The 27879-nt window shown below is 31.5% G+C and overlaps 4 protein-coding genes and 1 long non-coding RNA gene across 6 annotated transcripts; 3 read left to right on the top strand and 2 right to left on the bottom strand.

Annotated features, from left to right (window-relative positions):
* The first annotated feature begins 739 nt into the window (after positions 1–739).
* Positions 740–5524, top strand: LOC108451238 (serine/threonine-protein phosphatase PP2A-2 catalytic subunit-like). Its single transcript, XM_017748953.2, has 10 exons — positions 740–1053; positions 1870–1926; positions 2051–2134; positions 2475–2546; positions 3270–3341; positions 3432–3472; positions 3865–3931; positions 4835–5026; positions 5109–5198; positions 5259–5524. Exons 1-10 carry the CDS (start codon positions 964–966, stop codon positions 5430–5432), a joined length of 939 nt encoding a protein of 312 aa, XP_017604442.1. The 5' UTR covers positions 740–963; the 3' UTR covers positions 5433–5524.
* A 2015-nt stretch (positions 5525–7539) lies between these two features.
* Positions 7540–9775, top strand: LOC108453468 (feruloyl CoA ortho-hydroxylase F6H1-3-like). Its single transcript, XM_017751583.2, has 2 exons — positions 7540–8048; positions 8623–9775. Exons 1-2 carry the CDS (start codon positions 7540–7542, stop codon positions 9200–9202), a joined length of 1089 nt encoding a protein of 362 aa, XP_017607072.1. The 3' UTR covers positions 9203–9775.
* Positions 9538–15307, bottom strand: LOC108453467 (probable CoA ligase CCL12). 2 transcript variants are annotated; one of them, XM_053023986.1, is made up of 14 exons: positions 14976–15307; positions 14018–14147; positions 13658–13920; positions 13354–13555; positions 13236–13276; positions 13021–13149; positions 12869–12942; positions 12573–12793; positions 12374–12468; positions 12064–12280; positions 11863–11988; positions 11688–11786; positions 10502–10708; positions 9538–9949 (listed from the first exon to the last, which is right to left on the bottom strand). In XM_053023986.1, exons 1-14 carry the CDS (start codon positions 15050–15052, stop codon positions 9836–9838), a joined length of 1995 nt encoding a protein of 664 aa, XP_052879946.1. In that variant the 5' UTR covers positions 15053–15307; the 3' UTR covers positions 9538–9835. The 2 variants fall into 2 exon arrangements, with proteins under 2 accessions (XP_052879946.1, XP_017607071.1); XM_017751582.2 differs by having other exon boundaries at positions 14839–15303.
* Positions 15308–21812: 6505 nt separating this feature from the next.
* LOC108452502 (IQ domain-containing protein IQM2-like) lies at positions 21813–23677 on the top strand. Its single transcript, XM_053024625.1, has 6 exons — positions 21813–21929; positions 22044–22497; positions 22585–22765; positions 22846–23022; positions 23111–23452; positions 23537–23677. The coding sequence occupies exons 1-6, from the start codon at positions 21920–21922 to the stop codon at positions 23675–23677; spliced, it is 1305 nt and encodes a 434-aa protein (XP_052880585.1). The 5' UTR covers positions 21813–21919.
* A 556-nt stretch (positions 23678–24233) lies between these two features.
* On the bottom strand, positions 24234–25378 carry LOC108451239 (uncharacterized). The gene is made up of 2 exons (XR_008277542.1): positions 24660–25378; positions 24234–24572 (listed from the first exon to the last, which is right to left on the bottom strand). It is a non-coding gene; the product is annotated as an uncharacterized LOC108451239 (long non-coding RNA).
* Positions 25379–27879: the final 2501 nt, after the last annotated feature.

Genomic DNA, 27879 nt, shown 5'->3' with positions numbered 1-27879 from the left:
TCTCCCTTCTCTATCTCCTTTAACGTAGTTTTTTTTTATGTTTTTCATTTGTTAAAACTTTTTTAAGTTTATGAAAAAAGAAAAGGCGAAAGTTGAATCCAATTTGGATCTCTCAATAACCTAGTCTTTGGTAGGCAAAATTTATGTTTCTGTAGTGAAAAATATAAGAAGAGAGAGAAATAAAGGGGAAGAAGAAAAGGAAAATAAAAAAAGAAAAAGAAAAAGAAAAAAATTAAATTGTTTAAAATAATATATAGGGACTAGTTTTAACAATTGGAAAACATAGAAAAACTACGTTAAAAGAAATGGAGAAGAGAGGAAAACAGAGGGAGAAGGAGAAGAGAACGGAAAATAAAGAAAAAAAGGCAAGTTCAAAGAATATAAAAGAAAAAAATTAAAATTTTCAAAATGAAAAAAATATAGGGACCAATTGTATAATCTAAAATTTTCGTTTGAAATGATGATATAACTTGTTAGGTCAGCTTACCGTTACACCTTTAACTACAATTAACACTCAGTGACTAAAATATTACAATATGATAACGTAAGTGACTAAAATATAACATTTTAAATATAGGTGACAAAAGTAACTATTTTGATAGTTTAACGAACAATAATTCTAATCGAGTTGTTTATAGTTATAACTTCAATGCATTTAAAATTAGGTGGCATATGAAATTGCTGGTTGGACTGAATTTTTACATATAAAAAGGTCACATAAAATTTCTTAACAGAATAAGCGGAATTTGTTACTCATTGGACTGAATTTTTATGGTATCTAAAAGTAGAGAAATCATTAATGATCAAATTAATTGTTGAAATCATTTTTTTTTTACCAATTGAAATCTGCACAATTTGATCCCATTTTTCTTTCTAAGAAAAAAAATCAGGTTTTATTTTTCTTTTGAATTAACAAGTTTGAGGAAATTTTGGGAATCTAAGGTTAAAGAATAATTAAAAGAAATGGAATTTTCAGTAGGTTTGAATTCACATGATAATTTGGATAAACAGATTTCTCAGCTGATGCAGTGTAAGCCCTTATCGGAACAAGAGGTATTTTTATTTTTCATTCTATAATGGAATGAATCTATTTTAGAATTGATTTATTTACATATTGATATGTGGATTTTTCTTGTCAATTGATCAATTTTTTTGTTGTTGTGAATTTTCTATAGATTTGGCTAAATTTATTTTACCTGCTAGAGGGAAAAAAAAAGAGATGTTTGTGGAATCAAATTTCTAATTTTGCTTCTTCTTTTTTTCTTTTTTTTTTCTGATGTTTGATCCAAAGCTATTTATTCTCAACAGTTTTGGCAAGAATACAAATTCGAACTTTGGAAATGTATTAATTTAAACATTCTCAAGCAATTGATGTCTTTTTCAAGGAAATAAATATATTGATCATTATCAATATGAATTCGTACATTAGAGTTTGAATCTCATCATTATTTGGTGATTGAGTGATTTGCAAGTATCATTTTCAGCTTTTTACGAGGTAGATGATATGTTAATGAGTATATGAACCATTCAGAATCGCATATGTCATGTGATGATGTGATTATGCTTGATCTTCTTTACTAGGCAATGATATGTAATCACCATTTTAAAGTTTATTAAAGAATGCAATTTAGTTTTCAAGTATAACTTTTTTTTCCTCTTTTGTTCTAAATTTCTTTTATCTTTACAAAAACTATCAACTTTATTCACTTGGATGAGTTTTCCTTTTTCCTTTTTTCTTTACTTTACCTCTTCCTGTTGCTAATTCTTTTAACAATCTTTATACTTCTTAATATGTTTATTTATGGCTTACCCCTTTTTTTCTCTTTTGTAAAGTTATCTTATTGTGATTTTTTGTGTGTTTTAAATTAGATTAAGCTGCTATGTGACAAGGCTAAGGAGATATTAAGGGATGAAAGCAATGTCCAGGTGTATCTACTTCTTGATTAAGTTTTAAGTGTTACTAACAGAGCTCTTAAACTGTTTGAATAAATGCATGAATGGTGGACTTATTATGACTTGATTTTTTTTTCTTGGTGGGTGTAACAAACAGCCCGTTAAAAGCCCTGTTACAATATGTGGTGATATTCATGGACAGTTTCATGATCTTGCAGAGCTTTTTCGAATTGGAGGGAAGGTGGTTTTTCCTGATTGAGGCTACTAATTTGTGTTTGAGATATGCTAATTGTTATGTAGTGATTTGGTCTTGTCTAGCATTCATACATGGCGATAAAACCCTTCATGCATATCTAATTATATTCCTGCTCTATAAATTTTTCATTACTTTTGTGTATGGTATTAGGCTATTCACTTGAACACTGATGCATGTAATGTACAATGGCTTTTAGTGTATTGACTTTGCTTGTTCATCAATTAGACTTACATGTTTCTTAACTTTCCTCCTTGTCCTGTTCTTTTAGCTATGTTTCATTGTTACTTTTTTTTAAAACATTTTTTGGTTCAAACTTTATGGCCAGTGTCCAGATACAAATTACTTGTTCATGGGAGATTATGTTGACCGAGGTTACTATTCAGTTGAAACTGTAACAGTAAGTATGAGTTACTATCTCCAGTTTCCAGCTTTTGATTTGTTTGTCTTTTTTAGCTAGTGATGATCTGTATTAAGAATCTACATTATCTCTGTTGATTTATGTTTTTTAGTGATTTTGGAACAAACATGATGTTAAATACACCCCCCACCTAAAATAATGAAATTATAAGCTAAAAGTACTATGGAGGCTTTTGTACGAGGAGTTGAATTGTATTTTTCTCCCTCTACTTAAAATGGGCAAATTAGTCTATATACATTAGATCAAAGAGCAAATTGGTCCTCTTGTTAAAAATTTCATCCATTACTTCTGTTATAAACTAGTCCCTGTACATTAGAATGAGATACATATGGCACGCCACGTGAAACTGTTTGGTTATTTTGTTAGTCATGACAGTTTTTAATACTAGAAATAAATGAAATTTTTAATAGCAATGACTAATTTGTTCATTTTTTTGAGTAATGAGGGTAAGTGCAATCTGCTTTCCAATACAAGAGCCTCCATGATACTTTTACCGAATTATAATCTACGAACAGATTTTTCCTTTTTCTGTAACCATAATCAATCTGGAGAACATAAGGTGGAGTCTTAAACATAGTTTGTGTAATTATGGTGATTGTTCATTCTGTGAATTATTTTGTGCAGTAGCTTAATTCATTGCAGTTACTTGGGCAGTGCTGAGGTTTTAACTTAATAATTTGTTTGTGATCGACTTTTATTCAGCTCTTGGTAGCCATTAAAGCGCGTTACCCTCAACGGATTACGATTCTAAGGGGAAATCACGAGAGCCGTCAGGTTTGCTATGTTTCAAATCCTAAGATTACGTTATTACATATACTTAACTGGTTTATTTACTGTTAATGGTTTTTATGTTTAAAAGTGCAGATTACTCAAGTGTATGGCTTTTATGATGAATGTCTAAGGAAGTGAGTATCTTAGAATCTTGCTATATATATATGGTTTTTAAAGTTTATTAAGCTTAAGGCCCAATTTGGCTACTTGGGAGGTAACCTGGTTATATTTGTTGGTTCATGTGCAGCTTTCATGTGTATATATACATACATACACGTGTGTGTGTATATATATATGGTTTCTATAGTTTATTAAGCTTAAGGCCCAATTTGGCTGCTTGGGAGGTAACCTGGTTATATTTGTTTGTTCATGTGCAGCTTTCATGAATATATATGCATACATACACTGATGCACCTGTGTGTGTATATATAAGCTTGTTTTGCAGTGAAGTTACTTAACATTAAAGGGTTCTTAAGTTTTCTATGCTAGATGGCAAGATTCACTATAATTTTTATTTTGATTGCAGATATGGGACTGCAAATGTTTGGAAGACTTTCACTGATCTATTTGATTATTTTCCATTAACAGCATTGGTTAGCATTTTTATTATGGGTAAACTATATTGGTAGTCACCTTACTATTAGTAATTTCTTTTTTTGTCACCCAATTATGAAGAGTTACAAAATAGTCACCCAACTATTAACCTTTTTCTTTGTCACCCAACTATTTGAATTTTTCTGTTTTAGTCACTAGCCATTAAATTGCTAATAAAAAGATAACTTGACAGCTTATAAAATTGGCATAATAATAATTTTAACCTCAATATTTATACATTGTGTCAATTTAGTCTTGATTTCAAAAAAATTAACCCTTAACATTTATATATTGTGTGAAGTGTTATTTTTCAATTTTACTTTATTTGTGATATTGAGGGTTAATTTTAAAAGAATGAGAAAAGATAAAATTATTATCTTAGATTTTCAACTGTTTCTAGTTTTTGTATATTTTCAACCAAATTTAGTTGATAGATTTTTATTTTTAGCTTTTTAGGTGAAAGGGTCCCAAAGAAAAGCAAATTTAAGAAAAAGACAAATTTCACAATAGGTAAACATTAAGGATTAAATTTATTAGAATCAAGACTAAATTGACACAATATATAAATGTTGAGGGTTAAATTTGCTATTATGCTCATTTTAAAAGCCGCCACGTCATCTTTCCATCAGCCATTTAACAACCGATGACCAAGAAAAAAAAATGGATAGTTGAGTGAGTATTTTGTAACTTTCAAAAGAAACTTACTAATAATTGGGTGACTACAAGTGCAGTTTACCCTTTTATTATTTATCAATTGATGTTTACCTGAAATTAGAACATTTGTTAGTTTATGACTCCTAAAAATCAATCATAGGCAAATGTGTTCTTTTTTTTCTTTTTGTTATGTTTGCATTTGGTCATTGTTAATGGCTCTTAGCTGCAGAGTTTCTGGTTTATTGAAGGTGGAATCTGAAATTTTCTGTCTCCATGGTGGGTTATCCCCGGCAATTGAAACCTTGGACAACATACGTAATTTCGACCGTGTTCAAGAGGTTCCTCATGAAGGTCCCATGTGTGATTTATTGTGGTCCGACCCCGATGATCGTTGCGGTTGGGGTATTTCTCCAAGGGGTGCTGGATATACCTTTGGCCAAGTATTACTATTCATTTCTTTTTCTTTTTCTTTTTTGCTTTCTTAGGTGTGTGCTATATATATTACTTTTATGACACTTACAGGACATATCTGAGCAATTTAACCACAAAAACAGTTTGAAACTCATTGCTAGAGCTCATCAACTGGTGATGGAAGGGTTCAATTGGGGTCATGTAAGTACTTCCTCTTTTTTAAGATACGAGATTCTGTAATTCATATCGTTGCTTTGGCAGGAACAAAACGTTGTTACTATATTCAGCGCACCAAATTATTGTTATCGATGCGGAAACATGGCTTCCATCTTGGAAGTTGATGATTGCAAGGCTCATACATTCATTCAGTTTGAGCCAGCTCCTAGGAGAGGAGAGCCCGATGTGACTCGGAGGACACCTGAATACTTCCTGTAAAAAGGAATCAGCATGGACTTGATGAGCCTCCGATGGTCAGTGCCCGTCAACGGTGGTTGTTCCGTGGCAGCGAGCTTGTATGTGGCTGATTGGAGACATTATTTTGTGGGGGATGCACCATTTCTAGCAGATAATGTGAGACTATTATTTATTTTCCTTCATTTTTGTTTCCTTTCATGTGGAGGGATGTTGAGAACATTTTCTTTATAATTGATGCTTACTACATTTTCGTAATTTTTTCTTCAATTATAAAGGTTTTAAGGCGTCGAGGGCAAAGTCAAAAATTTTATTTACGGGTCGAGATAAAATTATAAAATTTCGGAGGGACTAAGAACCTAATGTTAATTTTTTGTTAGAATGCTTAAATTACATTGCTTATATTTTTGGAAGGGCCAGAAATAGAAATTTTCTATTTATTCAAAAGCTAAAAACTTAATTTGAATTATTTATATTTATGGGAGGGGCTAAAAGAAAATTTGCCCAATGCCCTTGCTTGTCCCTGGCTTGGCCACTGTAAGGTGTGTAATCATGCCTCTCACTATGAAGGGTTTCGTAATACAATTTTTATCATTGTCTATAAAGCTTTAAGGTTGTAGGTATTTTATTTTCTTTAACGTTTTATTTATTCTATTATATATGTGGTGTGTAAAAGAGATTTTGACAATTAAATCTCGAGGATATAATTAAATTAGATGATTATTTACTTTTATATATTAACGAGATTTTAACATTGAGAATTGTATAATAAGAATATTTTTTTGTAAATTAATTTTTAACTGTTGGAAATAGATGAAATTTTAAATTAAAAGGATTAGTTTGCTTTTTATTAATGTATAGGGATTAATTTGTTCATTTTTAATAAATATGATAAAATGTAATCGACTCTTAATATAGAGACCTCTATGATATTTTTACTAGAAAATGATTAAGAGAGAATTCTCAAGTCAAATATAAAAGGAAAATCATACATAAAGTTTTAATGAGATATAAACACAATCCAATATAAAATTTTAATTTTATACAAATTTATAAAATTTTGATTTAATTCAATTTTCATAAATTATTAAAATCAGTTTTGCATTTACATAATACAATGTTCATATACAAATAATTAAATTTATCTAATTTTAAAATAAATAAATGAATGTATATCATTATTTTTAAATGTATATAATTGAATCAAATTTAAAATGCAACGTGCACAATTGAATAAAATAAAATTTTAATTTATATAATTACACCAAAATAAAATTCCTTAATATTTTAAACCTCAAATGGAAAAAAAAATACAGTGAGGAAAATTAATATATAAATATGAAGATGCATGATTAATGCTTTAATTATCATCAGCCAGCCCCTTGATTTTACTAAATGTGAATTGGCATCATCCATGACTCCATTAATTCCTTTAAATTAAAAGAAATGAACCATAAATTAATTAGTTTAATTACTTTACTAGTTAATTAATTATAAATTGGTTAAATTATGTCATAAGTCATTGTATTCTTTGAAATTTTGAAATTTATTTTTATCTAATAGTTTAGTCCCCTACATTTTAGATTTTGAAATTCAAGTCCGATTGTCAATGTTGGTAATTTTTTATTAAATTTGTTGGTATGATATTTTTAAATAAAAATATTCATTTGATAGCCATGTAATTAAAAAATGATATTGTAATGAACCTAAATTTAATAAAAATTTATCAATGTTAATAGTTGGACCTAAATTTTAAAATCTAAAAAGTAAATTCTTAAAATAAAAATATAAAAGCTAAATTCTAAATTTTCAAAAATTCAAGGACGTAAGACAGATTTTAACCTTATAATTTTTACTCAAATTTTGAACTGATTTGACTATTTAAAAATTAATTATAATATAAAAACAAATATATATATTATAATAAAATTAAAATAAAAATTTGTGTTAATATTATTACTGTTTACTATGGCATGGCAGTTGCTAAGTGGGTTGGTGGGAAATAACAATTGCACTTCATACATCTCATTGAGACCATAACATTGTGCAAGATGTGCCCTATAAAATATCCATCAATGCAAATGCAAAGTATTCTTCTTTCAGACTAAATTCTTTTCTTCTCTCTTCATCAATGGCTCCGACTATCGGGGACCGACAATTCACTGATTCCTCTATTATCACCAATTTTATAATAAACCGAGGAAACGGAGTGAAGGGTTTGTCGGAAATGGGTCTCAAAGCCCTCCCTAAACCTTACATCCAACCATTAGAAGAGAGATTATGTATATCCAAAATTGTACCCCAACAATCCATTCCAATCATTGATATGTCTCATTGGAAAAACCCTCAAGTTGCATCAGCGGTTTGTGATGCAGCTGAGAAATGGGGTTTTTTCCAAATTGTTAACCATGATGTTCCGGTTGAAGTGCTGGATAATGTTAAAGATGCTACTTATCGATTTTTTGATCTACCTGCTGACCAAAAGAATAAGTATTCTAAGGAGAACTCGGCTTCGAACAATGTACGATTCGGCACAAGTTTTAGTCCTGAGGCAGAAAAGTCTCTCGAATGGAAAGATTACCTTAGCTTGTTTTTTGTATCGGAGGAAGAGGCTTCTATGCTTTGGCCACCTGTTTGCAGGTAATTCAATCAAATTGATTAAAAAAAATGCATGCTTAAAACATATATAGTTGGTAAAAATACTTTTCCAGACCCTCTCAATTTTGATATTGAGTAAATTAGTCAATTTAGTCAATTTTAAAAGTGAGCAATTATGGGCAATTAATAACGTCTTCGTCAATGTATCCTATTTTTAATTGGTATAATACAAAAATTTAACTCTTAATTTTTATACATTCTGCCAATTTGATCACGATTTTAGAAAATAAAGACAAATGAATGATTTTTTATATAATGTTTTAGATTTCTAAAATTTTGTTGAATTTTTTAGAATTAGAATCAAATTGACAGAGTGTATGAAGATTGAAAGCTAAATTTCTTATTATATGAATAAAAAACAAGGTGAATCGACAGAAAAAGTGAATGTTGTTATTAATTGTCCTTAGTTGTTCATTTTCAAAATTGACAAAGATTAAATTGCTCCACTTTTTTTGTGAGGGACCAATGTGCTCAATATTAAATTTGAAAGGGACTGAAGAGGTCTTTTCACCTATATAGTTCTATAGTATATGACATTAAATTTGTTTTCTTTTAGGGAGCAAGTGCTGGATTATATAAGGAGGACTGAGGTTGTAATTAAAAAATTATTACAAATGCTAATGGAGGGACTAAATGTGAAAGAAATAGATGAAACAAAAAGATCTCTTTTGATGGGGTCGATAAGGACTAACTTGAATTATTATCCTATTTGTCCTGACCCTGAATTAACTGTCGGAGTAGGGCGTCATTCTGATGTCTCCACCCTCACTATCCTTCTTCAAGACGAAATCGGAGGGCTTTACGTGAGGGGAAATCAAGGTGATGGTGATAACTGGATTCATGTTCCTCCCATTAAAGGATCTCTCGTGATCAACGTTGGGGATGCGTTGCAAATACTGAGCAACAGTCGGTACAAGAGTGTTGAGCACCGCGTGATTGCGAATGGAACTAAAAACAGAATTTCAGTTCCCATTTTTGTCAATCCAAAACCCACTGATATTATCGGCCCTTTGGTTGAAGTGCTACAGAATGGCGAGAAACCTATTTATAAGCAAGTTCTGTACTCGGATTATGTCAAACATTTCTTCCGCAAGGCTCATGATGGGAAGAAAACCGTTGAATTTGCAGAGATATGAATATAATCGATCTCTAAGGGCCCCTTTTTAACGGACGTTTACCTTTAGTGCGGTACATTTAACTTTTTTTTTTTCTCAGGCTTATTATAATATTTAATCTCACTGTCATCGCTATTTTTACATTAACCGCTGATAAGCGCACCGCTCATTCAAATTCAACCCAACCAAAATCAATAAATGGTTACAAGCTATTGCAAATTAGTCCATTAGTTTATGTATCTTTTGTTTGAAATCAAATAAAATGGTTTATCTTAATTAGCACTTTATATTTAGCTGTTTCTCTTCCCTTTTTGTCAGCTATATATATATAATAATTGTGTACTAAAAAGAAATAATTAATCAACTAATAATTCACTAATTGTGAACATATATAGTACTTAGGAAAACAGACAGCAAGATGCAAATGAATCACATGGCTTAGTTCCATTTGAAACCGGTTTCACCATAAATGGTAGACCGGTTCGTTATTGTTTGATACAATGTTGAACTCTTAATTTTGTAATAGTAATAAATAAATAAATAAAACCACGTGTTGCCGACTTTTGGGTTGCTGCAGCCTTAGGACACATCGGTTTAAGTTTTGAGCAAGACAGAGGGAAAACATCCCACAACCATTGTTGAAGCTGCTAGCCTTCACATTCTGCTTCTAACAGACAGTTCATGCTGTATTTGGTCCCTCAACACTCTCCTAAGCAATTTGTTAGAAGCTGTTCTAGGAAACTCTGGGATTATCTTCAGATTGCTCACCTGTGACCAATCAATAACCGGTCGTATTTAGTCTCATTCGACTGTCTATATTCCTTTCTTTGGTAAAAGTATCGTGGAGACCTTTGTACTAGGAGTCGAATTACATTCTGTCCCTTTTATTAAAAAAAGGGGTAAGTAGTACATTAGATCAAAGAGCAAACTGGTCCTTCTATTAAAAATTCTATTCATTCTTACTATTAAAAACTTGTCTCTGTATGTTAGCAAGAGGCACACGTGTCATGTCACGTGTAACAGTCTAGCTATTTCGTCAGCTATGCCAGTTTTTAATAGTAGAAATTGATGAAATTTCTAATAGAGAGGACCAGCTTGTTCTTTGTTCTAATATACATGGATTAATTTGCTCATTTTTTTGAATAAAAGATGCAATCTAACTCCTAGTATAAAGGTCTCCGTGACACTTTTACCGCCCGTCTTTCTTTGTGTAAGTGAAACTAAGCATCCATATTGAGTTATATGGTGATGTTTGGGTGCTGAAACTACATTGCCTAGTCTAGACATATGAATAGATATTAATAACACCCGGGATCAAACCTTGAACAAAGGGTTGAGGTTGGTTTGAATGGTTTTCGAGAATATCGTCTTCAACTTCTCCGGTTGTTGATTGAACCCTTTTTTTAGAACCACGAAAATCACCAAAAGTTCGGGACCACCATCCGGTGGTGCTACACTGACTGCAGCAGTCTCCAAGATGCTCTCATCGGCACGGTCACAAACACGTTCAATTTCAACAGAGCTTGTCTGCATATAGGAGAAGTTTATGCTGTGAGATTAATGATCTAAAGCTCAATTAAATGTTCAAGGTAAGTAAAAGTACATGGAGGTACTATTAAATACTGATCTATGTACGTTAGTATAAGGTACACGTGACATGTCACATGTGATTGTCTAATTATTTTGTCAACCATGCCAGTTTTAGCAGTACAAAGAAATGGAACTTTTAACAGAAATGACCAATTTGCTTTTTGATTCAATGTACAAGATGTAATTTGCTCATTTTAAAATGCAATTGAACTCCTAATACAAGAGCCTCTAAGATACTTTTACCATTCGAGGTATGACAACAATATTTTAAAGGATAAGCCATACTAGTAGTCACTCAACTATTAGTAAATTTTTTTGGTCACCACAACTATGAAAGGTTATAAAATAGTCATCAAACTATTCGATTTTGTCTTTTCAGGTTACCAATTGGCTCACGGCAGCAACTTTTAAAATTGGTATTATAACAACTTTAACCCTCAACATTTGTACATTATATTAATTTAGTCTTGATTCTAAAAAATTTAACTCTCAAAATCTATATAATGTCTAATTTGATCTTTTTGCAGTTTTACTTTTTTTTGTGACCCTCTCACCTAAAAAGCAAAAAAAAAAAAAATTATCAACTAAATTTGATTGAAAATATACAAAAATAAAAACACTAAGAAATCAAAGATAATCATTATCAACTAAATTACACGTGTAAATGTTGAGAGTTAAATTTTTTTAGAATCAAGACTAAATTGACATAATTTATAAACGTTGAGGATTAAAATTATTATTATGCCAAATTTAAAATTTGCCACCGTTGGTGAGTGACCATTTTGTAATTTTTCATAGTTGAATGATTAAAAAAAATTTAGTTCAGCTACAAATAGTATATTTCACCCTATTTTAAATGATAGAATTTGCTTAAATTAAAAGACAATAGTTAAGCCAGAGCAGAAGGGTGGAATACCTTAATTCCACCAAGATTCATTGTGTCATCAGCTCTTCCTTGAACAACAATATAGCCACCAACAGTTCTCTTGAGGATATCCCCATGTCTCCTAAGACGCTGTCGATACACGTATCATATCATAAGATAGCGAGTCGAAGCATTTGTCAATGGGAACTTACAAATTTGACCGTACCATTCCCTTAAATGTAGGCATTCCCTTGAAGTAGACGTCGTTGTGATCGGCATTAAGCAATCTATCAGTTGCCCCTAGGTAGAGAGGGAATAAACCAACTTCACCAACACAAGCTTTATCATCCGGCTGTCACAAAGATTAAAGGATCAGAAATCAACGTACATATATATGCGTTCAGTGCCTGATCAATTAAGTTCTTACATAGGGAACTCCATGTTCATCCAAGATAACTAAACCAGTTGTCATTGATGCAGTACTAAATGCTCCGAAAGCTTGTGGCTGAAACAGACTTGATTGGATGTAACTTGAGGCTAATTCTGTGCCTCCACAACATTCGATAATAGGCTTGTAGTAAGATTTTGAGGAAAGCCAAAGGTCATCATCAACATTAGAGGTTTCTCCGGTGCTAGCAAAAGATCTGCAGCCATACAAAAACTATTTAAGTCACCGTTCTTCGAGAACTATAAACCGAAACAGAAGTTCATTTTTGGATAAGGGAAAGGAAGTTTACTTTATCTTTGTCCAGTCTAAGCCTTTAATACAGTCGGTATTCTTCCAAGTTTTCACTAAACTTGGAACTGTGCCTAAAACAGTTACTCCTGCATCCTGAACCAATATAAAAAAGACAAAAAATGAGGTAGGCTCATTGATTATAGGCACTTTACTTGAACTAGCCGGTTGTAAGAACCGTACTATTGAAAGTTTTTCACCTGAACAAATTTTCCAAAACCACGGCCCAAAGGAGATCCATGATAGAGAGCAAGGGTTGCTCCAGTTAGAAAACACGAGAAGAGTAAAATCGGTCCCATCACCCATCCTAGATTCGTAGGCCAACAATAAACATCTCCGACTCCGACATTAATGTGAGCCCATCCCTCAGCAGTACTACGAATAGCTGAAAGTTGTGTCCATGGAATAGCTTTTGGTTCTCCTGGTCAAGGCCACCAAACCAGTAAATGAAAATGTATACATGTAAATCTATAAATCAAATGACATTTTTTCCCACCTGTGGTACCGGACGAGAATAGTATGTTAATCATGGAATCTACTGGTAGATAAGCTGGAGTGAAATGAATTGGCCTACAACATAACAAGATTATACAGTTAAATACAGATCGAATAAACTGGTCTCAAGCTGTATTTGTAGACATTACATACCTTTGATGCTGATTATCATAGGCAAGAAAGTCTTTCCATGATATATCTTGTTCTCTTAATTGAACGCCAACATTATGCCCCGACACAGGGAGCACGATAACTTTATGTGGAGAAGCTTCCACAACTCGACTGCATCGTTAAGACAAACATATCAACCATGATATCCTAAAAAATGAATCATTTGGCCAAGACAGCAGAAGGGCAATTTCTTTTACCTGTATAAAGGAAACTTTCGACCTCCTCTTACTATAAAGTCCTGAACAAAGCGAACAGGGGATTAGAATAAAAATCAAGAGTTTCGTATATAATAACCACATTGTAATGCAAGAATACCTGAGTGAAGATAGCCTTTGCCTTAGAGACACGTAAACGTGTTGCAATTTCCTTAGCAGCAAAGCTATCAGCAATAGATACGACAACACATCCAGCTAATATTATTGCTAGGTATATAATAACTGCATTGACTGTCATTGGCATATCAACAGCAATTGCATCACCCTTTGTGAAAGTTCTATCTAATGCATTTGCCACCAAGCTGTAAAACAACATCATGGGATGAATGAACTAAGGGTTCTAATGTTTGAATTCGAGAAATTTTAGCTCCATTTTAGTATGTATATGATAAATGAGAACATACATGACTTGTTCTCGAAGCTGTTTAAGTGTTATACGGTTCACATCAGAATCATCATCATCGCCTTCATCTCTCCATACAATTGCACAACTATCATCTTCTTTTCTGGGATGAATTGAGGGTAATAAGCAACACTCGGCAATATTCAAAACCGAACCGGGAAGCCAAGTTCCTCCTGGTCTTGATTTGTCAGTAGTATCCAGAATGCACTTGGGAGGTTCATGAAATGTAACTGATAGCTCTTTTAGAATGATTGACCAATATACCTAACAAGGATTAAAACATAAAAGAACTGATTAATTTGCTTGTATTGATCCATAATGCTCGACAATGAGAAGAACATGAGTTTAGTAGGTTGGTTACCTCGGGATGGCGGACGGTGTACTCCCGGAAGAGATTGAAACTAGCAATGGGATCCTTGTATGAAGTCCCTAAAAGCTTTGGACCATGAATTTCCATTATTTTTCCTAGGTTTGTAAGCTTAGAGTCTTGCCTAGACAGTCACAATGTTTAGCTCAATTAGGACAAAAAAATAAAAATAAAAACTAAGTCTGATTGCCTCACTATAGCAAACATAGTTAAACACGAACAAATATTGCAAAAAAAAAAAAAAAACCATAATTGCCAAAGAAATTTACAAGTACAAATTCATGTCCAAAATCAGCACAAACGAGCGGGAAACAAAGCATCAAACTATTACATCACAAACAAACTATGAACTAGAACAATCCAGAATACGAACTAACTGGACTAAAACTCGCATATAACAAACTTGAAGAACTACACATTTAATTGCATATAATGGGTCTTGAACTTAGATACTCAAAACACAAAGTCTCCATTTTTATCAACTATGCTAAAACCTCATTGACTAATTCCCATTTTCTTTATCATTTTGCATAGTTTGACTGCTGCCTCACTATAGCAAACATAGCTAAACACAAACAAATTTTGCAAAAAAAATAAAAAAATCAATATAAAAAACATTACTGGCCCTTTTAAGTTTTCATGTAATTAGACTAAACCCACACATGACAACGTTTCGTGGTGGGATATGAAGACCCACACATTTAATTGCACATGGTGGGTATCCTATCGAACTACGAACAGATGATTTTTCAAAATATACCATCCCAGCAGCTCAATACTTGGAAAATGGAAAGAGAAAGGAGAAGAGACATTACAGAGAAGGGAACCAATAAAGAGGAGGACCATTAATGGAAGTATCCCAGTTAGCATATACAGAGTAATAAACAAGCTGGTGAAGTGAATGTGGGTGGTTTGGCTTTAACACCTTCTTACCCACCACCTCTTTCCACACCTCTGTTGCTGATAATCGGCTTCTTTTAGCTTTAGAAATGGCTTGTTTAATGATTTGGTGGATGTGTTTGGTTTCATCTATGGTTAATATTCCTCCGCCTGCACGGTACAAATCGTCGATGCCCACTTCATTTATGGTCTTTGCCGTCGCCGTCGTCGTCATCGTTTCCGATCACTTTGTCTTCCTCGCTTTGCTTAAGACTGTGATCTCTCTCTGTATTTCTTTGTGGTTTTAATGCAAATTTAATTACGGAGTAGCTTAGCTTAGCTACTTCCATCAAATAAAAAAATAAAAAAAGTAAAAACCCCTCTTTGGCTCCTCTCAATTTTGATATTGAGCAAATTGGTCCCTTTTAAAAAATTCAGAACTATTTAATTCGGGTCAATTTTGAAAGTACCAATTATACATAATTTTTTTGATATAATAACAAATTTAGACCTCAATATTATGGGTTAAATTTGTTAAATTAGGTTCAAATTAATAGAAATTATAAATCTCGTGAGTTAAAATTATTAAATCAATACTAAATTGACATAAGTTCGAAGATTAAATTTATTATTATACAAATTAAAATATGTAAAATTAATGAAAAACATTGAAATTTAATTATTTTCTTTATTTTCTCACTTTCGAGATTGATAAAAGTTAAATTTTTGAAATTTTTAGAAAGATCAATTTATTTAATATTGAAATTTAGAAGGACTGGATACTGTTGTTTACCAAAAAGAATAATTAAGACCAAACTGTTAGGTAATGGAAGGGAAGTAGGTGGGTACATCCATGGAAGTAAGTTGAGCCACGTGATGTGATGGTTACATTCTCTTTACACATTTTTTTTTGGTTAAAATATTTCCTAACTCCTCCTAATTTTCATATATTTAGAATTTAATCTCTCTTATTTTATTTTCAGAAATTTAATTTTTATTTTTTAATTTAAAGATACAAGTTCAATTGTTAAAGTCATTAAAGTTTTATGTTAAATCCGTGACAATTACAAAATTGTTTTACTCATGACTAATAAATAAATTTTATTTATTTTAAAATGTCACACTAATAAATTTAATAGAGTAATTTTAATTAATTAACTTTAAATTTTAAATTTTAAAAATAAATAGATTAATTTTTAGAAATAATATTTAGCCAAATCGAGAAATTCATATATTCTTATTATATTCATTTTGTGTTATCACTTGTTCCATGATATTATGTTTTATTTTTTCTTTAGAATTTGTTTTTTTTAAATTTAAGATTAAATTAATAGAATGTATAAATATTAAAAGATTAAACTTATTATTAAGCCAATAAAAAAATCCACATCAACATTTATTCCCTCCATTAATGCCAAATAACTTGAAATAAATTAAAATATTTAATTTCAAAATGTTAAGTGATTAAAATCGAAAAAACTAATAATTGAGTAACTAAAATAGAACGAAGTGCGTAGTTAGGTGATTATTATTATACTTTACCCTTTATTTTAATGGCAAAATAATAAATTATTGTATGTTTGAAGGTTAATATATCATTTGGTACATGAGTTTTAACTTCAATGTTCAATTTAGTACATATACCAAATGGCAGTGTGTGACCTAATGAATGTTTAAAACACGTGCTTTAATAAAAAAACATATATACTTATTGCTAAACCAAAAAAAAAAAAAACCTCAATTACTAAATTAAATATTAAATTTAAACTCAACTACCCTTGTGTGGCATGATTTCAAAGCCTAATTCAACCAACAATTCAACTCAAGAGTAGACAAATTAGTCTATGAAAATTAGATCAAATAGCAAATTGGTCCTATTAAAAATTTCATCCACTTCTACTGTTAAAAATTGGTTATTATACGTTAGCATGAGGTACATGTAGCACGTCACATGTCATTGTTTGATTATTCTATGAACGACGCTATTTTTTAACAATACAAATGGATGAAAATTTTAATAAAAATGACCAGTTTTCTCTTTAATCTAATGTACATGGACAAGTTTGCCCATTTTTAAATTGAATGGGCAAAATGCAATCTGTCTCCTTAAACAATCGCCTCTATGATACTTTTACCTAATCCAATGCAATTAGACTTGTTTATGAGTCGAGCCAAAAGCAAGAGGGTTTGGGCAAAAATATAGCTTTGAAAAATGAGCTTGAGCAAAAAATAAGATCCGTTTAGAAAACGGGTCGAGCTTGAGTAAGATTTTTTTGGCTTGGCCCCAAATTTGTAAAAAAAAAAAAATTGATGTTTGTTGTTATTTTTCCACAATTTTGCTACCATCTCATTATTATGTTGCTACTATTTTGTTATTATTATTTGGATATTGCATCTTGTTTTATTGTTAAATTTGCTACTATTTTAGACACATTTACTTGTTAAATTACACTTATTTGTTAGAAAATATTTATTTAAATGTTTTTAATATTTTAATCTATTATATATATATATATATATATATTTTTTTACATAAAATAAAATAAAAGCAATACAGGCGGGACCAATTTTAACATCTATAATTTGGATTGTACCTATCAAATGGGCTTAAAATTTTCTTAAGAATTAGCCCAATTTATGAATATTTCTAAATACAACTAAAATGTTGTAATTAAAACAGATCTAAATGGGCCAGGTGTATTTGGCAAAATAATAGTAAATAGTAAATTTTTTAATAATTAAGATTGACTGGGTTTTAATCATTTAAAATCAATTTGACAAAATTTAATCCCAAAAAGAATCTAATACTCAATTAATAGATTACATAATTATTGGTTATTATTATTATACAATAAGGAACAGACATTGGATCAAATCTGTCATCCAATTTTCATTGAGAGATATGTAATAATTTATTTACATCTAGGAGAAGAATCTTTAAAGCATAAACATTATTAATATAAAATTTTATTAAACAAATCAATGAATTAATATTTGATCTAATTACTCTATCATGCAATGGTAATATGGTGAATTTAGGTTAAAATTACAAAATTTGTGATATTAGTTATTGTAATAATGATATTGAATATTATAAAATGCGAAAATGATCATTAAAAATAGTAGTGATCAGATATTCGATTTATTTTTGTGGATTCAGATATTGAAGGTTTAAATAATATTTTATGAATTTTATAATTACTATTTATGGCTAGTTTGGAGCATATATCGAATCAATTTTACTTTTCTTAATAATGGATTTAGGTTTTGTTATCAAAGATTTAGGGTTCAGATATCTACTTTACTTTTTATTTTTTTAATTTACTAATTTAGGATTTTTTAGTGAAGTTGACACTCGACGAATAATTTAATTAATTCAAAATTGGAAATTTGATAGTAATAATCAGATCTAATGTAGATGACAAATATATTCATATTTTAAAGTAAATTTATGAATTCGATATGGGTTATTTGGATATTGTAGATATATGACTTGCTATCATTCTTAATAACGAGAGTTTAGACGTAAAAGTATTATGGAGGAGTATGATGCCCTTTTGCTACATTTACTCAAAAAATAAGTAAATTAATCATTGTATGTTGAATCAAATACAAATTATTTTTGTTAAAATTTCTATTCATTCGTACTATTAAAAATCGGTGTGACTGGTAAAATAACCATGGGAGCTCTCTCATTCATCTCATATTTGCTTTTCTCTACCCTTGAACTAACTTAATTACCTTTCGATGCCTTATTGAAGTGGTGGCCACAAGCTTTGGTGTTTCTAGTTTGATTTTGTCTTACAAGAAATTAAAAACAGTCGAATTCATCTCATTTTTCTACATTGATCCATCTCTAAATCTGATCAATGATTGGTCTTAACAAACACCAATTATCTAAATATTGATATAAATTTAGATTACAAAATAGTAATACTAATTCGAAATGAATTTTTTTTAAGTGAATTACAAGAAGAAAGTAAAACCCTAACAATACGACTAGTACGATTTAAATCTAGATTACACCTAGAGTGCTAAACACCTTAATCATCAGACTAATATACGAGATTCAATTCAAATGAAACTTTAAAATAATATTATATTTGAAACACTCGTACCAAAATATAAGCAATAATTGGTATCTTAAATACACTAATCTAACACATGAATTTAATAATTTCTAGCATTTATGTTTATCCCAAACACATCAAACTGGTTATGGGCAGGCTGTCACACTGAGCTTCTAGCTTAAAGATTAGGGACCTAAGTTAATTACATTAATTAAATTAGTAATTAACCAATGATTAGCATAACATTAGGTAAGAGCTGTATCTCTCACACCGGACAACACGACGTGGTTGAACTGAATGATGACACGTAAGCATCAACATCTTGTACGGTGCGAAGTACCCAAAGCCTTTTGTTTGCATGGAGATCCCCAAAAATGACAGTTGTATTTCGTTGTCTGATTTTCCTCGTGATTTTTTTTCTTTATTTTAATTCAATTTATTAATATTATTAATATCCAAAAGTTGAGAGGATGGATAATTGGATTGTTGATATTAGGGTTTAATATATTATTCGGTACTTATATTTATATTTAGTGTCGATATTCAATTTGGTACTCAAATCAAATGATATTATGTGACTCAATAAACATTTGACATTTGTGTTTTAATAAAAAAATATAGGTATTTAATTGAAACAAAAAAATTCAGATACCAAATTAAATATTGAAGCCAAACTTAATTATTTGTATGAGAAAAAGAAAAACTCAAGTATGAGCTTGAAAAAAAAATAGGTCACAAATTAAACATTGAAGCCAAACTGATGTTTCAAATTGAGACAAAAAATCTAAGTACTAAATTTAATATTGAAGCCAAATATAAGTACCAAAAATTATATTAACCTTTGATATAATGATATTGCTTTTGGTAAAAGCACCACGGAGGCCCTTAGGAATCAAAATGGGTAAATTAGTCTCCTACGTTAGATTAAAAAGTAATTTGGTCATTTCTGTTAAAAATTTTATCTATTTATACTATTAAAATAGATATTTTATCGATTATGTCAATTTTAATAATAAAATAAATAAAAATACACATAAATTAATTTACCTATTTTTTAAGATATAATCTCACTCGCTTCTCAATCTAAATTTGATTATTTTGTAGGTTTTAGGTAAGTAAAGATACTGTACATCTTTAGAGGTGACAAATGTTGATTTCCCTGATCTAAGATCTAAGATACTTTGATGTTCATATAATAATTATATATATGTGTGTATATATATATGTTTGTGCTGGCATGCACTTACATATTATACTTAATTTTCAATTAGCTAGGTTATATAAGTGGAGATTTCTTCTTTTGGGTTTAATCTATGGTTACTTTAAAGTTAATTAAAACAAAAAAGGTTGAACAGATGTCAATTTTGTACATGTTCATGTGTGATACTCTGAACATAGTTTTGGTACATCAATAGTTTATATGATTTGATGAGATTTTGCATAAATATAATTATTGATTGAGTTTGAGTTTTAACTAGCACCAATAATGTTGTACATTTTTTGGATTTTTTATATTTTTATTTAAAATAAAAATATAAATAAATAATAAAATTTAAATTTGAAACATCATAATTTAATCAAAATTTACTTACCTTATTTTATTTTTTAATTTTGTTTATTATTATTATTATCATAATTAAAAATAATTAAAAAAATGCACAATCTTTCATGAATAAGCACAACACATAATTTTAATATTTAATTAATGTATAAATAATTTTCATGGACAGTGTATATTTATGATACAGATGCATGCTTCGATCCTACCTGCATGCTTGCGAATGAATTAAATCTGAAATATATCTGAAAAACTTTAAATGAAAGTGATTTTTTTATTTGTTTATTTACTATATTTAGCCTTTTACTGCATTCAGATTCCATAAATTATAAATTATTTGATTTTTTAGATTTAGATTTAGATAATTTTTAATTAAAATGAGTATTTTTAATGGATAATTTAAATAATTTGGATTGGTATAATAATATTTATGTTTAATATGAATAATACTTTACCCATATTTTTATGAGTTTTTCCCGCACTTTATCGACCTTGCACGACAACATTTTTGATGAAAAGTTAAATGTGAAGCTAAAAATATTTGCGAGCCCATAACGCTGTGATCACACATCGTGAGGATCACACCTCTTGACATGAATAGAGCACATGTTGTCTGTGCATCGTATTTTTCTGTTGTCCTAACACAATAATTCATACTTATAAAGAGAAGATGTTAATAAGTCAATTGGACTCTAAGGAGTATAGACTTAATATGGGACCGACACATGAACCCTTGAGAAAAGTTGACGATTCTCGATGCTCAAGGATCGAAGAAAGAGGGTGTTTTTCTATATCTTCGTAGCTATATTTTTTTTGACTTTCGTGCTCTAACCCTTCAAAAGAATCTAAACTTCGATTTTCGTCATTACTTACGACTCTTCGTTCAGTAAAAACTGTTATGAACTATTATAAAAAAATTACAAATATAATTTAACTTACTATCGTTTTCACCTAATATCCTACATTTAATATTTTGATTAAATTTTAAATTTATCCAGATGGGAAAAAGGCAAAGAACTCAATTATACAAATATTTCTAAACAGTACAACCAATTGACGTGTCTGGAAAAAAAAATACAAAGACAAAGCTATTTTCAGGTCATTAAATTTGTAATTTGCTGTCTCTATCTTCAACTATATAAGCCACCCCATGTCCCAACTTAGTAATGGTAGTTTCCATTTTTGCATCCAGATTTCAAAACACTGTCTTCTATTTCATTCCCAGTTAGTTGTACACAGTTCAAGGTAATATATATATATATATATATATATAGATAACTCTGTTCTCCGCTTTCATATGGTTTTCATGAAAATGGGTGTTCTTAGTTTCTCTCTGTTCTCTGATTAAGGGCTATCATTTATCTTTTTCACTGAGTTTGTTCTGAATATATGTTTACAGGTTTTAGTTCTAACATAAATGAATCTTGCTGGGTTTTTTTGTAACATTGATAATTTGTGTTGTTCATTTATTTATCATATTAAAGGACCTTATTAACTGCAATTTGTTTGACAGAAAAAATCACTGCTCATTCTTGTCTGATGGGAGTTGCTGTTTCTTCCCCACTTGCTAAACGCAGTGACGTGAAAAATGGCATACAATCTGTCACTGTGAAATCCATTCATTTTGATGAAGATGAAGCGAAAACACTTGTTAGATCCATCAGTTACAATAGTTTAGACCCAGAGCCATTGATATTAATATCAGTTGGTTCTAAAAATATGGTATCAGAGGGATCGGTTAGCTTCAAAGGGCTCGATTTGGAGCAATCGGTTTCGGCTAAGTCACCTCCATTGGATAAACCAGAGAATGTACCCATTAAAGCTGTCATAGAGACCCCAAAGCAATCACCAGTTTTTGATCCAAGTAATCCACAACATGAGGCTGCAATAAGGTTACAAAAAGTATACAAGAGTTTTAGGACAAGGCGAAAGCTAGCGGATTGCGCGGTTCTTGTCGAGCAAACATGGTGTGTGTGTGTGTATACTTCCATATATGCACAACTTTTTTTGTTTATTTATGGTTTTATATAATGCAATTCTTTGTTGCAATGTAGGTGGAAGCTTTTAGATTTTGCAGAACTGAAGAGGAGTTCTATATCGTTCTTCGACATAGGAAAACACGAAACGGCGATTTCGCGTTGGTCACGAGCAAGAACCAGAGCTGCTAAAGTTGGTAAAGGTTTATCGAAGAACGAAAAGGCTCAAAAGCTTGCATTGCAACATTGGCTTGAAGCAGTAAGTCCCATGCACTGTGGCTAATTTCCCCCCCTTCTTCATTATCTGTTACTGATGTGGGTTGATTCGGGTTATTTCAGATCGATCCGAGGCATCGATATGGACATAATTTACACTCTTATTACAATCAATGGCTCCACTCTCAGAGTAAAGAACCCTTTTTTTACTGGCTGGATATTGGAGAAGGGAAAGAAGTAAATATCGAAAAATGTCCGAGATCAAAGCTTCAACTGCAATGCATCAAATATCTCAGTCCGGTGGGTCTTTTATTTCTTTTTCTTAAACCCAAGTCTACCTCGATTTATATTCAAAATGTTACAGAAATAATATTTATCCACTATACAGATAGAACGGAAGCCTTATGAAGTTATGGTGGTAAACGGGAAGTTCGTATACAAGCAAACAGGGAAGCCTGTCCATACTAACGAAGAAACCGGCGATGCTAAGTGGATTTTTGTCCTCAGTACCTCGAAGATCTTGTATGTTGGTGTGAAGAAAAAGGGTACATTTCAACATTCGAGTTTCTTGGCAGGTGGTGCCACTATTGCGGCCGGAAGATTAGTTGTTGACAATGGCATCCTTAAGGCAGTTTGGCCACACAGTGGACATTACCGTCCATTAGAAGAAAACTTTAACGACTTCATTTCATTTCTAAGGGAGAACAACGTAGATCTTAACAATGTCAAGGTAAAAAAAGGGTACTATTCTTTTTGCAAATGAAAAGATATGCTGAGTATTGTTGTTGATAATGCTTGTTTTTGTTACATTCAGATGACTCCGGTGGATGAGGAAGGAAACTTGGCTAACAAGCAAAGAAACAGTAACCATTTTAGATGTAACTCGTCTGAAGATGACTTTAACTTCGAGGCTAACGAGATCAATGCCAAAGACTCGATCGATCAAATACGGTAGTTGATTCATGGGGAATATGAAACCGTTTCAAGGAGGTTCCACTGCCTTAGCTGAAAACAATGTAGCTGTTGTGCCTAGTTGTAACAATGACAATTCGATGAATTCGTCTTTGGTGGATGGTTATGCAATTGAGGAGGAAACCGTTACTTCGGAACTGGATTTGTATGAAAATCATGCAGATAATGAGGTGGAAGACCCTTCCTGATGAATTGCTTCTTGAAAGGGTTAACTCTAAAAGAGGATCCACATGCAAGTGAACTATAGGAGCAGCCTAACAGATTCTGGATTGGTTGTATGAAGAAAACCCTCGAAACTCCAATTCTACGCTTGGGAGTAACTGAAGAAATAAGAACCCTGAGTTTATTTGTGCTCAAGACGAAAATTTTATGACAGAGAAGCATCCATTCCTAAGTGCAGTATTAAAAAGGAACATTTGCAGCTAACATACCACAGTCACAAAAGTACATTCTCAGTTAGTTCATTCTTTGGTGTGAATAGAAAGATGATATAGGACTGGCTTTATCATTCTTTTAAAAAACCAGATCCCCTGTACACATTTAAAAAAAAATCATCTTGTACAAAATTTGCTTAACTATTTGATCGAGGAATTTGAATACAATTGGTCAGGCATTGAAATGCAAAATTATGGTACATGTAAAAGGAATTCATAAAGAGAACTTTGGGTTACTTTTCTACATGCTATATAAATTATGTACAGTGTGGGAGCTTACGATAGCCTTTGCAAAGGAACACTGTGATATGTCTATAATGGATAAATGAGAAGCAACAAAAGCTCCACAATCAGTTCAAATGGTTGTGGAAGCATTAGCCAGAGATTAGAATGGCGAGACATGAATGATTCTACAAGCGGATTCACAAGATGTGGAGCTTCATCCTGCATGCACATCAGTAATACAACAATGAATTATCATACTTGTTAACAGAAAAACCTGTCGAACCATAGTTTCATGAGAGAGCAAACCTGAGGGCAGTGGCCAACATTAGGGGGGACGACAAAGTCTTCCACGGTATCAAAATCCCCGTAGGCTCTTCCGAGTTCAATGCTTTCCTATGGATCCTTGTCACCCCATGCTATCAAGACAAGACATTGCAAGAAGAGAGAACAAGCAATATAAACTAACATGGAAACTGAAGGGAAAAGAAGACGGCATACGAGAAATCAGTTTAAGAAACTCACTTTAACCTGCAGAAGTAATTCCTCGGGCAGAGGACCATCCGAGTAGCATATGAACTCAAGAAAAACATCAACAGCACCAGGCTCAAGTCCTGGATGTAGAATAATCTGAACTAGTTCTTCGATCACTTGAGAGGAGTCATGGCAACACTGAAATGTAACACCCTATGTGATTTTGCTAGAACAGGAATATTTTTCCTCCAATGATTATTGTAATAAGCAAGGCATTAGAAGAACTGACAATTAAGTATGTACACATGGAACTAAGTTATCTAAAAGAAAACTTTGAAACAAGAAATAATTGATACACATCCGAAACATGTATATACAAACTACACATGTACGCAATGGACAATATAAAAAATACAAAAAGCAGAATTATATTGAGCAATGTTGCAATTCACAAAAATCAATCACTTGTTCACTAATGAGATGCAATGCAACGACATCAAAAAGTAATTTTTTTTAAAATGAAATTTTAGGGGGCCTGGGTCCTACCAACCCCTCCCCCTATATATATATATATATATATATATATATATGCTGCACCTGTTTCACTCATCTTTATCTATCCATGTTTTTCTTTCTTCATCAATCCCTTTTTTTCTTTCTTATCTTGCTTTTCTCTACTTCTCTTGCAATGGGCAAGCCTTCTTTATTTTGTTTCACTTCACCCTCTTATTTCAACAACATTACTACAAAAGTTTTTGACATTTTTTAAAATTCAAACAAGATATGTAAAAACCCATATCCTAACCTCACAACTTTTGAATTCAATAAAAAATTAGCAGAATATGCTAGCAAGTACCAGTATGCCATAATTGTTTATCTTAGTGGCAAAATGGAACTTTGGAGAGTCAAGCCAAATACTACTACTTTCAACACCTGGATTAATGCATATTGTAAGCTTTATCAACTTGATTACAGTTTATCTGGTTGGGGAAAAATGACGAACATAGTTTTTCAACCCACTGTTTATACTTTTTCTACTCTAATGAATGGATTTTGTATGGAATGGAAAGTTGATCAGGCTGTTAATTGTTTGATGAAATAAATGAAACAGGCATGGTTCCTAATATAAATACTTACACTATCTTAATCAATCGGTTTAATATTATTGAAGATATTTGTAACACCCCTAACCCATATCCGTTAACGAAATAGGATTTCGAGGCATTACCGAACTTAGACTATAGTTTTTGTATAAAACCGAGTCACAAATTTGCATTCCAAAACAAAAATTTTCAAATTTAACTATAAAGTCCCTAATATGGGCCTATGGGGCCCAATATATGCTTTGGAAGTGGTTTGGGACTAAACTGGCAATTATGGAAATTTTTCTTTGAAGATAGGGCACACGCTCGTGTGGCCTAGGACATGACCGTGTGGCCAGCCCGTGGGGATCCCATGGCAGTGTGGCTAGCCCGTGTGGAATTCTGACTTGCAATTTAGTATCAAAGGGGCACACGGCCTAGGCACACGCCCATGTGGCTAGGCCGTGTGGTAAACTGATTTTTCATCATTTATAAGCCATTTTCACAAGATTATAACATATGACCATGCTTGAAACCTGTGTCCTTCACACAAACAAGACACACGGCAGTGTCTTTTACCCGTGTACTATCCTGACTTCATATTTAAAGATGCAGGGGACACAAGGTCATTTCACACGCCCGTGGGCTTGCTGTGTGTCACACATGGCCTAGACACATGCCGTGTGTCTAACCATGTGGACGAAAATAAGCTATTTTCCAAGCTATATTTCTCACCTAACTTGTTATTTATTTATACTAACACATATGCATATTGATAACTCATTTCAAGATAGTTAATTCATACCAAAATCAAGTCTTATACATGTCATGTAACTACATCCTACCAATGTACCCATAGATACCTCAAATGACAATTTATACTCATGTCTATCTACATTCCTTGTCCATACTTATACATATTATGCCAAACATACAAATATAATTTATTCATTCATTATCCATTTCAACTTGTATATCATGATATAGACTTTTATAAATGACACCAAAGTATGTCTATAGCTAGCCATTCCAATGGCTAGTCACTTTCAAGTATTTACATGTTAATCATTGTCCATTTAACCTATACATGCCATTATAACCACAATTGTTATACTTTTCTACCAGATTGGAACGATGGATAGTGTGAGTGATCTCCGCTGAGCTTCCAATCCCACGAGCTTCTAATTTACTATAAAATAGGGAAAAATAAAACAGAGTAAGCATATAATGCTTAGTAAGTCTGTATAATTTGGTCATCAACTTACCAACCACTCTTACTCAAATTAAACATACAATGCACAATTATACCATTTGTTCTCAAGCCCTATCACACGTTCTCATCACCCGTGTTAGTCATATAATTCATGTAAATCACAATAAACACATATACAAGCTCATTCATATTCGGATTTTCATACACACACGTTTTTCCTCATCATGTATTCATATAACATGTATGTCAATTATTTTCATGTATTTCATATACATTTCATTTTATTTCGTCTTAATTTCCAATATATTTCTTGTCAGAACTCTATTCAATAATCGTTTGAAGTATTGTTAATCACTCGGGTGATATGCTCCAAGTGTAGTAATATATTTTCATGGATGAACATATTCATCAAACCAATTCATATCCAAATATAAACATTTCATAGTTTCATATTCCATTTCATGTAACATCATTTCATATTTTTCACGTAAATACATATAAAAATATCTTTTCTTTTCATATCATGATTTTACCCTACTAAATGTAACATCCTCTACCCGTATCCATTGCCGGAATAGGGTACGAGGCATTACCGAAGTTTACTGAACATTTTCAGATAATTCTGAGTCATTTATTATTCATATTTTGGAAATAATCATAACATCTCTCTGTTGGGCCCTCGAAGCCCCAAACATATATTAGAAACCAACCGGAATTAAGTCGGGATTATAAAAAATTTCGCAAAATCTTAAATTTTATT

This window comes from Gossypium arboreum, chromosome 13 (genome assembly GCF_025698485.1).
Source record: "Gossypium arboreum isolate Shixiya-1 chromosome 13, ASM2569848v2, whole genome shotgun sequence".
NCBI lineage: Eukaryota > Viridiplantae > Streptophyta > Magnoliopsida > Malvales > Malvaceae > Gossypium > Gossypium arboreum.
The sequence above is the reverse complement of the archived record's forward strand: the minus strand, read 5'-3'. Positions and strand labels throughout refer to the sequence as shown.